The sequence below is a fragment of the Macaca thibetana genome, chromosome 14 (assembly GCF_024542745.1).
Source record: "Macaca thibetana thibetana isolate TM-01 chromosome 14, ASM2454274v1, whole genome shotgun sequence".
In the NCBI taxonomy this organism is placed as follows: domain Eukaryota; kingdom Metazoa; phylum Chordata; class Mammalia; order Primates; family Cercopithecidae; genus Macaca; species Macaca thibetana.
Genome location: NC_065591.1, coordinates 10,620,249 through 10,633,432, shown reverse-complemented (window position 1 = coordinate 10,633,432; position 13,184 = coordinate 10,620,249). Strand labels below are relative to the sequence as shown.

Here is a 13,184-nt window from a genome sequence, read left to right as displayed (position 1 = left end):
TATCTGGGCCTCTCATGTTCCATCAGGAGTCATAATACCTTCTCTTTCTCCTAGTACGTTGCATCCCTTAGCCAGACTCTTTGAACCAGTGATTACTTCTTATATACAACAGCATATTTTTAGTGTTTTATTGGTTTCAAGTTAAGGTTCTTTGGATCTAGGAAGGTTAGTCTTCAAAGAAATGGTTTCAGAAGAGAGCTGTATAGCTGGATGTGGGGAAGAACTAGGTACCCACAAGACAACTTGAATCACACCCAGGTTCGTTTTATCCCAAATCAGTCTTTTCAGCTAACCTTATTTGGATTATGGTTAAAGTATTTACTGCATGTCATTTACAGTGTCTTAGCCTTCTTTATTCCTTAAACTCTAGGAAGTAGATTTCATTTTCTTCATTTTTCAGATGAGGAAATGAAAGGTTCAAGTAATATAGTGAGAAATTACCAGGACTCAAACTCATGTCACTCCAACTCCAAAGCCCTTGCTCTTTTTGAGAGCAGGTAGTGGCTGGGAGGAAAGTCCTCTAGATATTCATGGTGAAATTAGCCTTCATAGACAAATACGCAAAAGGTAATGGCCACCACATGCAGAGGCTCATGCCTATAATCCCAACGCTTTGGGATGCCGAGGCGGGCAGATCACTAGAAGTCAGGAGTTCGAGACCAGCCTGGCCAATATGGTGAAACCCTGACTCTGTCTCAAAAAAATAAAAATAAAAGTAATGTCACTGCTAGATTGGAGGTGATTGCTGGCAGCTGCCACTCAGAGATTTAGAGGTGTCTTTAAACCAGGACCATCCTGGGCAACTGGATCTTACAGTTGGGGACTTCCAAACTGGGAAAATCGAAATACTTCTACTTAAACTCTTTTCCTGACATAATTATTAATAGTGCCCCACTCACTTTTGAAAGAGTCTCATTCTGTCACCCAGGCTGGAGTACAGTGGCACGATGTTGGCTTACTGCAGCCTCCACCTCCCAGGTTCAAGTGATTTCTCGTGCCTCAGCTTCCCAAGTAGCTGAGATTACAAGCGTGCACCACCACGCCCAGGTATTTTTTTGTATTTTCAGTAGAGACAGGGGTCTCACCATGTTGGCCAGTCTGGTCTTGAACTCCTGGCCTCAAGTGATCTGCTTGCCTCGGCCTCCCAAAGTGCTGGGATCACAGGTGTGAACCACTGCACCCTGCCAGCCCCACTCACTTTTTTCTTTTTTTTTTTTTTTTGAGACAAAGTTTTATTCTGTCACCTAGGCTGGAATGTAATGGCGCGATCTCGGCTGACTACAGCCTCCGCTTCCCAGGTTCAAGCGATTCTCCCACCTCAGCCTCCCGAGTAGCTGGGAGTACAGGCACATACCACCATGCTCAGCTAGTTTTTGTATTTTTAGTAGAGACTGGCTTTTCGCCATGTTGGCCAGGTTGGTCTTGAACTCCTGACCTCAGGTGATCTGCCCGCCTTGGCCTCCCAAAGTGCAAGAATTACAGGCATGAGCCACCATGCCCGGCCCCCACTCACTTTTTTTAAGAGTACTGCAGCTTGGCCAGGCATGGTGGCTCATGCCTATCATCACAGCACTGTGGGAGGCCACAGCAGGAGGATTGCTTGAAGCCAGGAGTTTGAGACTAGCCTGGGCAACATATTGAGACCCTGTCTCTACAAAAAAGATAAAATGTACCTGGACATGGTGGCACATACCTGTAGTCCTAGCTGCTCGGAGGCTGAGGTAGGAGGTTTGCTTGAACCCAAGAGTTAAAGGCTGCACTGAGAAATGATAGTGCCACTGCTCTCCAGCCTGGGTGACAGAGTGAGACGCTGTCTCAAAAAAGGGAGGAGGGGGTATTGTGGCTTAGATAATTATATGGTCCCCTATACATAATCCTTCCTGAATTCTTTTCAGATTAACATCGAGATTGGTGTTTCTTTGTAACTAGCACTAATAGTGCTTGGTCTATTTTTATTTACCACTTTCTTTGCCCCGCCCCAATTTATACACTGGGGCAAAATTAGCTTTGGTTTTATAGTCTGTTCACCCAACTAATTTATAGGTCTGGTTTGCATAATTTAGTTAACAGCAAGATTTTGCCACACCTGCTTTATCATCCTTTCTGCCAAAATATTTAAGGTAAATGGCACTTTACCCCAGTGTATTTCCATAGCTGAAATAAGCTCTTAAATTTTTATAATCCTATCCTGAAACCTAATCAGTAGCAGAAGAACCTTTTGCCTTGTGAGTTATCACCCCTGACATAATTTGATTTTCATTTATAAGATTCTCTTAGAACCAAGTACAGTAGCACACACCTGTAGTTCCAGCTACTCAGGAAGTGAAGGCAGGAGGATCACTTGAGCCCAGAGTTCCAGGCCAGCCTGGGCGACATAGTGAGACCACCATCTCTTTAAAAAAACAAAGCCAGATTATCTTAAAGTGGGGCATACCTGTATTTGTGTGCTAATGTGAGGCTCCACAGGTATGCAAGATATAGTAGCTGTGGGCATTTCCTCTAATTTATATTCCCTTTTCTTTTGTCAGTGCACGATCTGATTTTCTGGAGAGATGTGAAGAAGACTGGGTTTGTCTTTGGCACCACGCTGATCATGCTGCTTTCCCTGGCAGCTTTCAGTGTCATCAGTGTGGTTTCTTACCTCATCCTGGCTCTTCTCTCTGTCACCATCAGCTTCAGGATCTACAAGTCCGTCATCCAAGCTGTACAGAAGTCAGAAGAAGGCCATCCATTCAAGTGAGTTGAAGTCTTAAAAGTGACATTCTGCATTTTAGTGGAAGGGTTCACTGAAGCTGATAGGTCTAAAACTCAGACCTGACTAAAAAGCAAGTATTATGGGGCCTGATGCAGCTGGTGGGTGGCATGAAGCATCCCCTAGAGACCTTGAAATCACCTTAAGAAGTGGCCAAGGTAGGAGCCAAGAATTTTTTGACAAATTAGAGGCTCTACTTGAAGTTCAAAGAGGGAGTCCCCGAAGGGAGTCCTTCAAAGAAGACCCTAAATTCTTTTTTTTGAGACGGATATTGCTTTTGTTACCCAGGCTGGAGTACAATGGTGCGATATCAGCTTACTGCAACCTCTGCCTCCCAGGTTCAAGCAATTCTCCTGCCTCAGCCTCCTGAGTAGCTGGGATTACAGGCGTGCGCCACTACGCCCAGCTAATTTTGTATTTTTAGTAGAGATGGGGTTTCTCCATGTTGGTCAGGCTGGTCTTGAACTTCTGACCTCGAACTTCCGCCTGCCTCGGCCTCCCAAAGTGCTGTTTTTTTGTGTGTTTTTGTTTTGTTTTGTTTTGTTTTGTTTTGTTTTTGAGACAGTCTCTCAAAAACAGGCTGGATCATGGCAACCTCCGCCGTCCTGGTTCAAGCAATTCTCCTGCCTCGGCCTCCTGAGCTGGGATTACAGGCACACATCACCAAGCCTGGCTAATTTTTGTAGTTTTAGTAGAGACAGGGTTTCACCATGTTGGTCAGGCTGGTCTTGAACTCCTGACCTCGTGATCCGCCCGCCTCGGCCTCCCAAAGTGCGGGGATTACAGGCGTGAGCCACTGCGCCTGGCGACTCTAAATTCTTGAGCAGGGCAGGGAAAGCAGAGCACCTAGAGCAGCACTCAGTTAGATGGGGTTCTGAGTGCATGTTTAAACCCCCACATGGGTAAGACTTGAAATGACTTTCAAATCTTATTGAGTGTGTGCTGTTGGTAATATCAGAACTCAGTGTTTTTATTCTTGGTTTATTACTGATTTCCTCCTTATCTCTTACTAGTTTTCTTAACACTGGAATCTTAATGAAGTCAGTAGATCTTCTGACTACATTTCTAGTATACAATTTCTAGCTTTTCTGATTGTGCTGTAACTTTAACAAATGTTTTCTTCACACTTTCCTCTTGAAAATCTTACCCCATAAACAAATGTTGACTTTAACATGAGCAAAAGCCGGGCGCGGTGGCTCACGCCTGTAATCCCAACACTTTGGGAGGCCGAGGCGGGCGGATCACAAGGTCAGGAGATCGAGACCACGGTGAAACCCCGTCTCTACTAAAAATACAAAAAATTAGCCGGGCGCGGTTGTGGGCGCCTGTAGTCCCAGCTATTCGGGAGGCTGAGGCAGGAGAATGGCGTGAACCCGGGAGGCGGAGCTTGCAGTGAGCCGAGATGAGCCACTGCACTCCAGCCTGGGCGACAGAGCGAGACTCCGTCTCAAAAAAAAAAAAAAAAAAAAAAACATGAGCAAATGACAGTTTTTTGAAAGCTCTTTTTTCATAGAGAAGGAGACCCTGCTGTGACCTCTCAGGACTACAACAGAATAGGTTTCTGGTCGCACCTATGCTCATTGTATTTTCTCTTGGTGAAAATAGAAGGAATAGCTTACAACTATATGTGGCATTAAAACATTTATTGCAGTTCAGCCACGGTGACTTACGCCTGTAATCCCAGCACTTTGGGAGGCTGAGGCAGGCAGATTACTTGAGGTCAGAAGTTCAAGACCAGCCTGGCCAACATGGTGAAACCTCGTCTCTACTGAAACTACAAAAATGAGCCAGACACGGTTGCAGGCGCTTGTAATCCCATCTACTCGGGAGGCTGAGACAGGAGAATTGCTTGAACCCAGAGGCAGAGGTTGCAGTGAACGGAGATCCCACCACTGCACTCTAGCCTAGGTGACAGAGTGAGACTCTGTCTCAAAGTATAATAATAATTGCAGCCGGGCGCGGTGGCTCAAGCCTGTAATCCCAGCACTTTGGGAGGCCGAGACGGGCGGATCACGAGGTCAGGAGATCGAGACCATCCTGGGTAACACAGTGAAACCCCGTCTCTACTAAAAATACAAAAACTTAGCCGGGCGAGGTGGCAGGCGCCTGTAGTCCCAGCTACTCGGGAGGCTGAGGCAGGAGAATGGCGTGAACCCGGGAGGCAGAGCTTGCAGTGAGCTGAGATCCGGCCACTGCACTCCAGCCTGGGTGACAGAGCGAGACTCCGTCTCAAAAAAAAAAAAAAAAAAATAATAATAATAATAATTGCAAATTATGTTTTTTGTTTTTTTCTTTTTATTTTACTTTATTTTATTGTGTTTTATTTATTTATTTATTTTGAGACAGTATCTTGCTGTGTTGCCTGGGCTGGTCACCAGCTCCTGGGCTCAAGCAATCCTTACATTTCAGCCTCCCAAAGTGCGGGGATTACAGGCATGAGCCACTGCACTGGCATGTTTTTTCTTTTTTCTTTTTTTCCCCCCGAGATGGAGTTTCATTCTTGTTGCCCAGCCTGGAGTTCAGTGGCACGATCTCGGCTCACTACTACCTCCGACTCATGGTTCAGCCTCAGCCTTCTGCCTCAACCTCCCTAGTAGCTGGGATTACAGGTGCCTGCTACCACACTTGGCTAATTTTTGCATTTTTAGTAGAGACGGGGTTTCACCATGTTGGTCAGGCTGTTCTCAAACCCCCTGACCTCAAGTGATCCGCCCACCTCGGCCTCCCAAAGTGCTGGGATTATAGGCGTGAGCCACAGCGCACGGCCCTGTTTTTTCTTTTTTTTTTTTTTTTTTTTTTTTTTTTTTTTTTGAGACGGAGTCTCACTCTGTCGCCCAGGCTGGAGTGCAATGGCCGGATCTCAGCTCACTGCAAGCTCCGCCTCCCGGGTTCACACCATTCTCCTGCTTCAGCCTCCTGAGTAGCTGGGACTACAGGCGCCAGCCACCTCACCCAGCTAGTTTTTTGTATTTTTTAGTAGAGACGGGGTTTCACCGTGTTAGCCAGGATGGTCTCGATCTCCCGACCTCGCGATCCACCCGTCTCAGCCTCCCAAAGTGCTGGGATTACAGGCTTGAGCCACCATGCCCGGCCGTTTTTTAAGTAAAGGTCTTGCTCTGTCACCCAGGCTGTAGTGCAGTGGTGTGATCATGGCTCACTGCAGCCTTGAACTTCCAGACTCAGATGATCCTCCTGCCTCAGCCCACCACCCCACCCCAGGTAGTTGGGACAACAGGCATGTACCACCACACCAAGCTATTTTTTTTTAATTTTTTATTAAAATGGAGTTTCACTATGTCACCCAGGCTGGTCTCAAACTCTGGGCTCAACGATCCTCCTGCCTCAGCCTCCCAACGTACTGGGGAGTACAGGCGTGAGCTGCAAATTAGTTTTAACAAGTCAATATTGTTGAATGAGTAGATAAATGTTACTATTTTGCAACAAGCTCTGGTGTCTTAGTTTTTTTTTCTTTTTTTACCCCCTTATTTTGCTTGATACTGTTGTAGATTTGTAGTGTTTTGTTTGCCAAGGATGGTAGTTCATGCCTGTAATCCTACCACTTTGGGAGGACAAGGCAGGAGGATTGTTTGAGGCCAGGAGCTGGAGACCAGCCTTGGCAACATCAAACGACCCCATCTCTAAAAAAATATTTTTCTTTTTTTGAGACGGAGCCTTGTTCTGTCACCCAGGCTGGAGTGCAGTGGCATGATCTCTGCTCACTGCAACCTCCACCTCCCAGGTTCAAGCAATTCTCCTGCCTCAGGCTCCCAAGTAGCTGAGGTTACAGGCACCTCCCATCATGCCCGGCTAATTTTTGTATTTTTGTAGAGACAGGGTTTCACCATGTTGGCCAGGCTGGTCTTGAACTCCTGACCTTAGGTGACCTGTCCACTCAGCCTCCCAAAGTTTTGGGATTACAGGTGTGAACCACCATGCCCAGCCCAAAAACTGTTTTTTATTTATTTATTTATTTTAACATAGACTCTTGCTCTGTTGCCCAAGCTGGAGTACAGTGGCATGTAATTTCTTTTAATTTTTAAAAATAGATTCCGGCTGGGTACAGTGGCTAACATCTGTAATCCCTGCACTTTGGGAGGCCAAGGTGGGTGGATCACGAGGTCAAAAGATCGAGACCACCCTGGCCAACATGATGAAACCCTGTCTCTACTAAAAGTACAAAAATTAGCTGGGCATGGTGGCACATGCCTGTAGTCCCAGCTACTTGGGAGGCTGAGGCAGAAGAATCGCTTCGACCCAGGAGGTGGAGGTTGCAGTGAGCCAAGATCTTGCCACTGCACTCCAGCCTGGCGACAGAGCAAGACTCTGTCTCAAAAAAAAAAAAAAAAAAAAAAAAAAAGATTCTAATTGTGATATTAAGGTGTGTGAAAATAGCCATTTATAATAAAAGAGTATGTCTGTCAGCATTTAATTGCTCAGACATGACTACAGCAAAGAAACATAAGATGTCAGATACTTGGCCGGGCACAGTGACTCATGCCGGTAATCCCAGCACTTTGGGAAGTGGAGGCAGCAGATCACAAGGTCAGGAGATCGAGACCATCCTGGCTAACACAGTGAAACCCCGTCTCTACTAAAAAATACAAAAAATTAGCTGGGCATGGTGGCGGGCACCTGTAGTCCCAGCTACTCTGAAGGCTGAGGTAGGAGAATGGCTTGAACCCGGGAGGCGGAGCTTGCAGTGAGCCGAGATCGCGCCACTGCACTCCAGCCTGGGTGACAGAGCAAGACTCCGTCTCAAAAAAAGAAAAAGAAAAAAAAAAAGAAAAACTCAGATACTTGCACCTGCCTGTATAATCGCCAATACAAATGTGATTTCCCAAAATGTTTTTTAAAAAATAAAACAGTAAAGTTTTAGCATAAACAAAATAAGTTTTGGAATCTTTGGGATATTTAAAACTGCTAGACTGGGCGTGGTGGCTCATATCTGTAATGCCAGCACTTTGGGAGGCTGAGGTAGGTGGATCACCTGAGGTCAGAGGTTCAAGACCAGCCGGCCAACATGGTGAAACCTCAGCTTTACTAAAAATACGAAAATTAGCCATGCAAGGTGGCAGGTGCCTGTAATCCCAGCTACTCGGGAGGCTGAGGTGGGAGAATATCTTGAACCCGGGAGGCGGAGTTTGCAGTGAGCCAAGATTGTGCCATTGCACTCCAGCCTGGACAACTGAGCGAAACACCGTCTCAGAAAAAGACTGCTTAAAAAAACCAGTACCTTGTTTTTATGTGTTCTGGGCTCTTAATTGCAAATACACATGTGGTTTTCCAAAATGTTTAAAAAAAAAAAAAAAGTGCCGGGCGTGGTGGCTCAAGCCTGTAATCCCAGCACTTTGGGAGGCAGAGACGGGTGGATCACGAGGTCAGGAAATCGAGACCATCCTGGCTAACATGGTGAAACCCCATCTCTACTAAAAAAAATACAAAAAAACTAGCCGGCCATGGTGGCAGGCGCCTGTAGTCCCAGGTACTCGGGAGGCTGAAGCAGGAGAATGGCGTAAACCTGGGAGGCAGAGCTTACAGTGAGCTGAGATCCAGCCACTGCACTCCAGCCTGGGCGACAGAGTGAGAGTCCGTCTAAAAAAAAAAAAAAAAAAAAAGTAAAATTTTAGCATAAACAAAATACAGTTTTAGAAACTTCAGGATATGTTAAATCTGCTTAAAAAAAAAAAAGTACCTTTTTTTATGTGTTCTGGGCTCTTATTTATAAATGGATTCACTTTCATGAATATCCAGTGAGGTAGTAAAAGTTACACAGAACATAGCTCTTCACTGTGCATGACCGTTTCATACTTTGCAGACATCTGGCATATTTGCCTCTGCCTACTAAATGACAGTGTGTCTCCACCTCACCTGATGACGACAAAAAAATGCTTCTACAGATTCTAAAATGCACCCTGGGGACCAATTTCACATTCTCAGTAACTACTATGCTAACAAAATCTTCTTCCATATCAAATGTATGACTGTTGTTTCTTCTTCTGGAAGAGCCTACCTGGATGTAGACATTACTCTGTCCTCGGAAGCTTTCCATAATTACATGAATGCTGCCATGGTGCACATCAACAGGGCCCTGAAACTCATTATTCGTCTCTTTCTGGTAGAAGATCTGGTTGACTCCTTGAAGGTTAGTTGTTTCTGCAGCTCTTGGTGGTGAAACAGAAAAAGCAGGGACTGGGTTATAATTCGGAGGAAAAACAGTACATAGGATTTTATCAGACAAAAATGAACGTATGCTTAGCTCAGTTATTCTATAATGGGATAGGAGTCACTAGAGAAAGGTATAGTCTTCTGCTGGGGAACAAACATCAGAAGAGAGGTGATGTAATTGGCAGCAGTGCAGTTTCAGTCTTTGGACCTCAGAGAACTACAGACTTCACTCACATACCTTCAAATGTGTAACACAAGTAGGGAACCTTCATTTGGAAATTATCCATGTCATACATCACTAAATTAATGCAGACTTAATTAGCTGGAGGAGAATGACATCAGTTAATGTGAATTTTGCCTTATGGTTATTCCTGCTTAACTTTTGACATTGGCCTTCCCAGCTGGCTGTCTTCATGTGGCTGATGACCTATGTTGGTGCTGTTTTTAACGGAATCACCCTTCTAATTCTTGGTAAGGTGGCAAGGAGAATGTGCCCACACTCTTTGGAGTAGTTTGTAAGAATAAGAGTGAAGAGAATGCCCAGCGTGGCTCTACTCATTCTTCATTTCCCAGTCTTGACCCATAGAGACCTGGGAGTAGGCACTGGAGGAACCAGCCTTTGTGGTCACAGGTTTATGAAATGGTCTCAGTTATAAATTAAGAAATGTCAAAACAGCTGGAAGCAAAGGACAGTTGTCTGGATTTGGTTTAAATATGGGGATCTTACTTACAGAAACCATTTTGGTAATTTGGAAATTGTTATTTGTGGTACAAAGAAGATAGCCTGTACACCTGGAGAGGTTTTTTTTGTTTTGTTTCAACACTGCCTTAAATTAGCTGTCTTAATTGGGAGCTCTAACCAGGATTTCTCATTTTGAGGAATACCTGTGTTTTCCTGTATTTTGTGAGGAAAAATGTGTATGTTACTCTGAGTCTTAAGATGTGACTGTCTCTCATATACACTTGCCATGTCCCATGATTCTGTCTTACAGCTGAACTGCTCGTTTTCAGTGTCCCAATTGTCTATGAGAAGTACAAGGTAAGCATCTGTCTGTTCCAAATCAAATGTGCCAGTTGATGTATGACTAGTTTTAATTCATTTTTGAGACACTGAATGTTCAGAGCAGTCTTTTTATAACTATTTCTACAATCTAATTTTGTCAAGTGCCTATAAGAAACTGGTGACAGTAGTTTCCTCCAAGGAGAGAAACTGGATATTTAGGAGAGAGATGACTAGTAAAGAGAAACTTCCTTTTTATACCTGTGTGCCTTTTGAGTTTTTAATCATGTGGATGTATTTTCCATGCAAAAGTAATAAGTTGAAAAAATGCTTAGGCCAGGGGTGGTGGCTCTTGCCTGTAATCCCAGCACTTCGGGATGCTGAAGCAGGACAATCCCTTGAGCCCAGGAGTTCAAGACCAGCCTGGACAACCTGGCAAAACCTTGTCTCTACAAAAAATATTAGCCGGATGCAGTGGCCTGCACCTGTAGTCTAAGGTAGGAGAATCTACTTGAGCCTGGGAGGCAGAGGTTGCAGTGATCCGAGATCGTGCCATTGCACTCCAGCCTGGGTGTTTGGAGTGAAACCGTCTCAAAAAGGCCAGGAGCAGTGGCTTACGCTTGTAATCCTAACACTTTGGGGGACCAAGGCGGGCAGATTACTTGAGGTCAGGAGTTCGAGACCAGCCTGGCCAACGTGGTAAAACCCCATCTCTACTAAAAATATAAAAATTAGTCCAGTGTGGGGCCGGGCCCGGTGGCTCACGCCGGTAATACCAGCACTTTGAGAGGCCGAGGCGGGTGGGTCACGAGGTCAGGAGATCAAGACCATCCTGGCTAACAAAGTGAAACTCCGTCTCTACTAAAAATACAAAAAATTAGCCAGGCGTGGTGGCTGGTGCCTGTGGTCCCGGCTGCCTGGAGGGCTGAGGCAGGGGAATGGCATGAACCCAGGAGGCGGAGTTTGCAGTGAGCCAAGATTGCGCCACTGCACTCCAGCCTGGACAACAGAGCGAGACTCCATCTCAAAAAAAATGAAATAAAAATTAGCCTAGTGTGGTGGCACACGCCTGTAGTCCCAGTTACTCGTGAGGCTGAGGCAGGAGAATTGCTTGAACCTGGGAGGCGGAGGTTGCAGTGAGCCAAGATTGCGCCACTGCACTCCAACCTGGGTGACAGAGCAAGACTCCATCTCAAAAAAAAAAAAAACAAAAAAACGCTTAAATGAATAAAAGCCGGGTGTCTAAAAGGAAACTTTAAACTCTAGGTTATTAAGGTAATCCATCAGTGTGAAGAGGTATTTGCATTGTTGGATGATGTGTACCAAGTATACTAGATGCTCTGACATTATTCTTTATGGATTAAGTCATCCATCAAGAGTCTTTTTGGCTTTTTGGTATTAAGTGAATTGGTGTTACACAAGAGCCATAATGTATTTATGATCACAGAAAATAGATTAGACACACAGTTTCTAGTAATTGGAAACTGTTATATACTCCAGTGTCTCTAAAGAAAATACTTACGAAGTAAGACTTAACCTCTGCAAAAGATGAGTGATTTTTTTTTTTAACTTTAACAAAGTGTGGGGTGTTTATGGTGTCATTTGGATTCTAAAACCAGAGGTTTTAAAAATACTTTTAAGGCTGGGTGTGGTGGCTCGTGTATGTAATCCCAGCACTTTGGGAGGCCGAGGCAGGTGGATCACCTGAGGTCGGGAGTTCAAGACCAGCCTGACCAGCATGAAGAAACCCTGTCTCTACTAAAAATAAAAAATTAGCCAGGCGTGGTGGTACATGCCTGTAATCCCAGCTACTTGGGAAGCTGAGGCAGGAGAATTGCTTAAACCCGGGAGGTGGAGGTTTCAGTTTCGGTGAGCCGAGATTGCACCCTTGCACTCCAGCCTGGGCAACAAGAGCAAAACTCCATCTAAAAAAAAAAAAGAAAGAAGGCCAGGCACAGTGGCTCACGCCTGTAATCCCAGCACTTTGGGAGGCCGAGGCAGGTGTGGATCACGAGGTCAGAGATCGAGACCATCCTGACTAACATGGTGAAACCCCGTCTCTACTAAAATACAAAAAAGTGGTGGCGGGCACCTGTAGTCCCAGCTACTTGGGAGGCTGAGGCAGGAGAATGGCGTGAACCCGGGAGGTGGAGCTTGCCGTGAGCAAGAAAGTGCCACTGCACTCCAGCCTGGGTGAGAGCAAGACTCCATCTCAGAAAAAAAAAATTATAAAAACTGGGTATTTTCATTTTCTAGACTAGTCAGTAGTGTTTAAAAAATGGTTAAACTAGACAAAAGAGCAGTGCCTTCAGGAAAATTGGTGATCTGTATGTTACCACAACTGAATCTATTTTCCTTCCTTAAAGACCCAGATTGATCACTATGTTGGCATCGCCCGAGATCAGACCAAGTCAATTGTTGAAAAGTAAGTACATTTAAAGACCACATCATCATGAGGTATGCTTCCTTCCCCCCAATTATCTTTAGTCCCTTGTACAAAATGCTGATGCCAAGGAAAGTAATTTTCATTTTGATAAAAACCTTGGTTAATAGTTTCATTTTACTAGAAATTATTATAGCTGCTTCTGTAAAAAGGAAAAAAAAATCCTTTATATATGTTTTGGCCCTGCCTTATGGACCTTTGTATCTTAGATTAAAAATTATCAACAGACCAGGCATTTTGACTCACACCTGTAATGCCAGTGCTTTGGGAGGCCGAGACAGGAGGATTGTTTGAGCCCAGGAGTTGAAGACCAGCCCGGGCAATGTAATAGAGCCTTGTCTCTACTAAGAATAAAAAATTAGCTGTGCATGGTAGCACATACCTTTAGTCCCAGCTACTGGAGAGGCTGAGACAAGAGGATCAATGGAAAAAAAAGATCAGTGGAATTTTTTGGAGACAGGGCTCACTCTGTCACCCAGGCTGAGGTGAGGTGCAGCCTCGACCTCCTGGGCTCAGGTGATCCCCCCACCTCAGCTTCTCCTAGAGTAGCAAGGACCATAGGCTACTCTACCTTTTTGAACTGGCTTTTAAACGTTCTTAGTTGCGGGCTGGGCGCGGTGGCTCACGCCTGTAATCTCAACACTGGGAGGCTGAGGCGGGCAGATCATGAGATCAGGAGTTCGAGGCCAGCCTGGCCAACATAGTGAAACCCCGTCTCTACTAAAAATACAAAAATTAGCCGGATGTGGTGGCGCGCAACTGTAGTCCCAGCTACTCGGCAGGCTTGAAACTGGGGGGAGGCGGGAGAATCGCTTGAAACTGGG

The 13,184-nt window shown here is 45.2% G+C and overlaps 2 protein-coding genes across 10 annotated transcripts in view; one reads left to right on the top strand and one right to left on the bottom strand.

Annotated features, from left to right (window-relative positions):
- Window positions 1–13,184, bottom strand: part of PLAAT3 (phospholipase A and acyltransferase 3) — a 369,991-nt gene that overhangs the window by 163,659 nt on the left and 193,148 nt on the right. The gene's annotated exons all lie outside the window — the stretch shown is intronic.
- RTN3 (reticulon 3) overlaps window positions 1–13,184 on the top strand; it is a 74,719-nt gene that overhangs the window by 58,320 nt on the left and 3,215 nt on the right. For 5 of the 9 annotated variants that reach the window (XM_050757112.1, XM_050757110.1, XM_050757107.1 and 2 more), the window contains 4 exons: window positions 2,529–2,736; window positions 8,756–8,894; window positions 9,319–9,388; window positions 9,910–9,956. In XM_050757112.1, the coding sequence (XP_050613069.1) occupies window positions 2,529–2,736; window positions 8,756–8,894; window positions 9,319–9,388; window positions 9,910–9,956 (464 nt within the window). Of the gene's footprint in view, window positions 1–2,528; window positions 2,737–8,755; window positions 8,895–9,318; window positions 9,389–9,909; window positions 9,957–12,283; window positions 12,343–13,184 lie in introns of all 9 variants that reach the window. The other 4 variants (XM_050757113.1, XM_050757114.1, XM_050757111.1 and 1 more) reach the window with 1 other exon arrangement.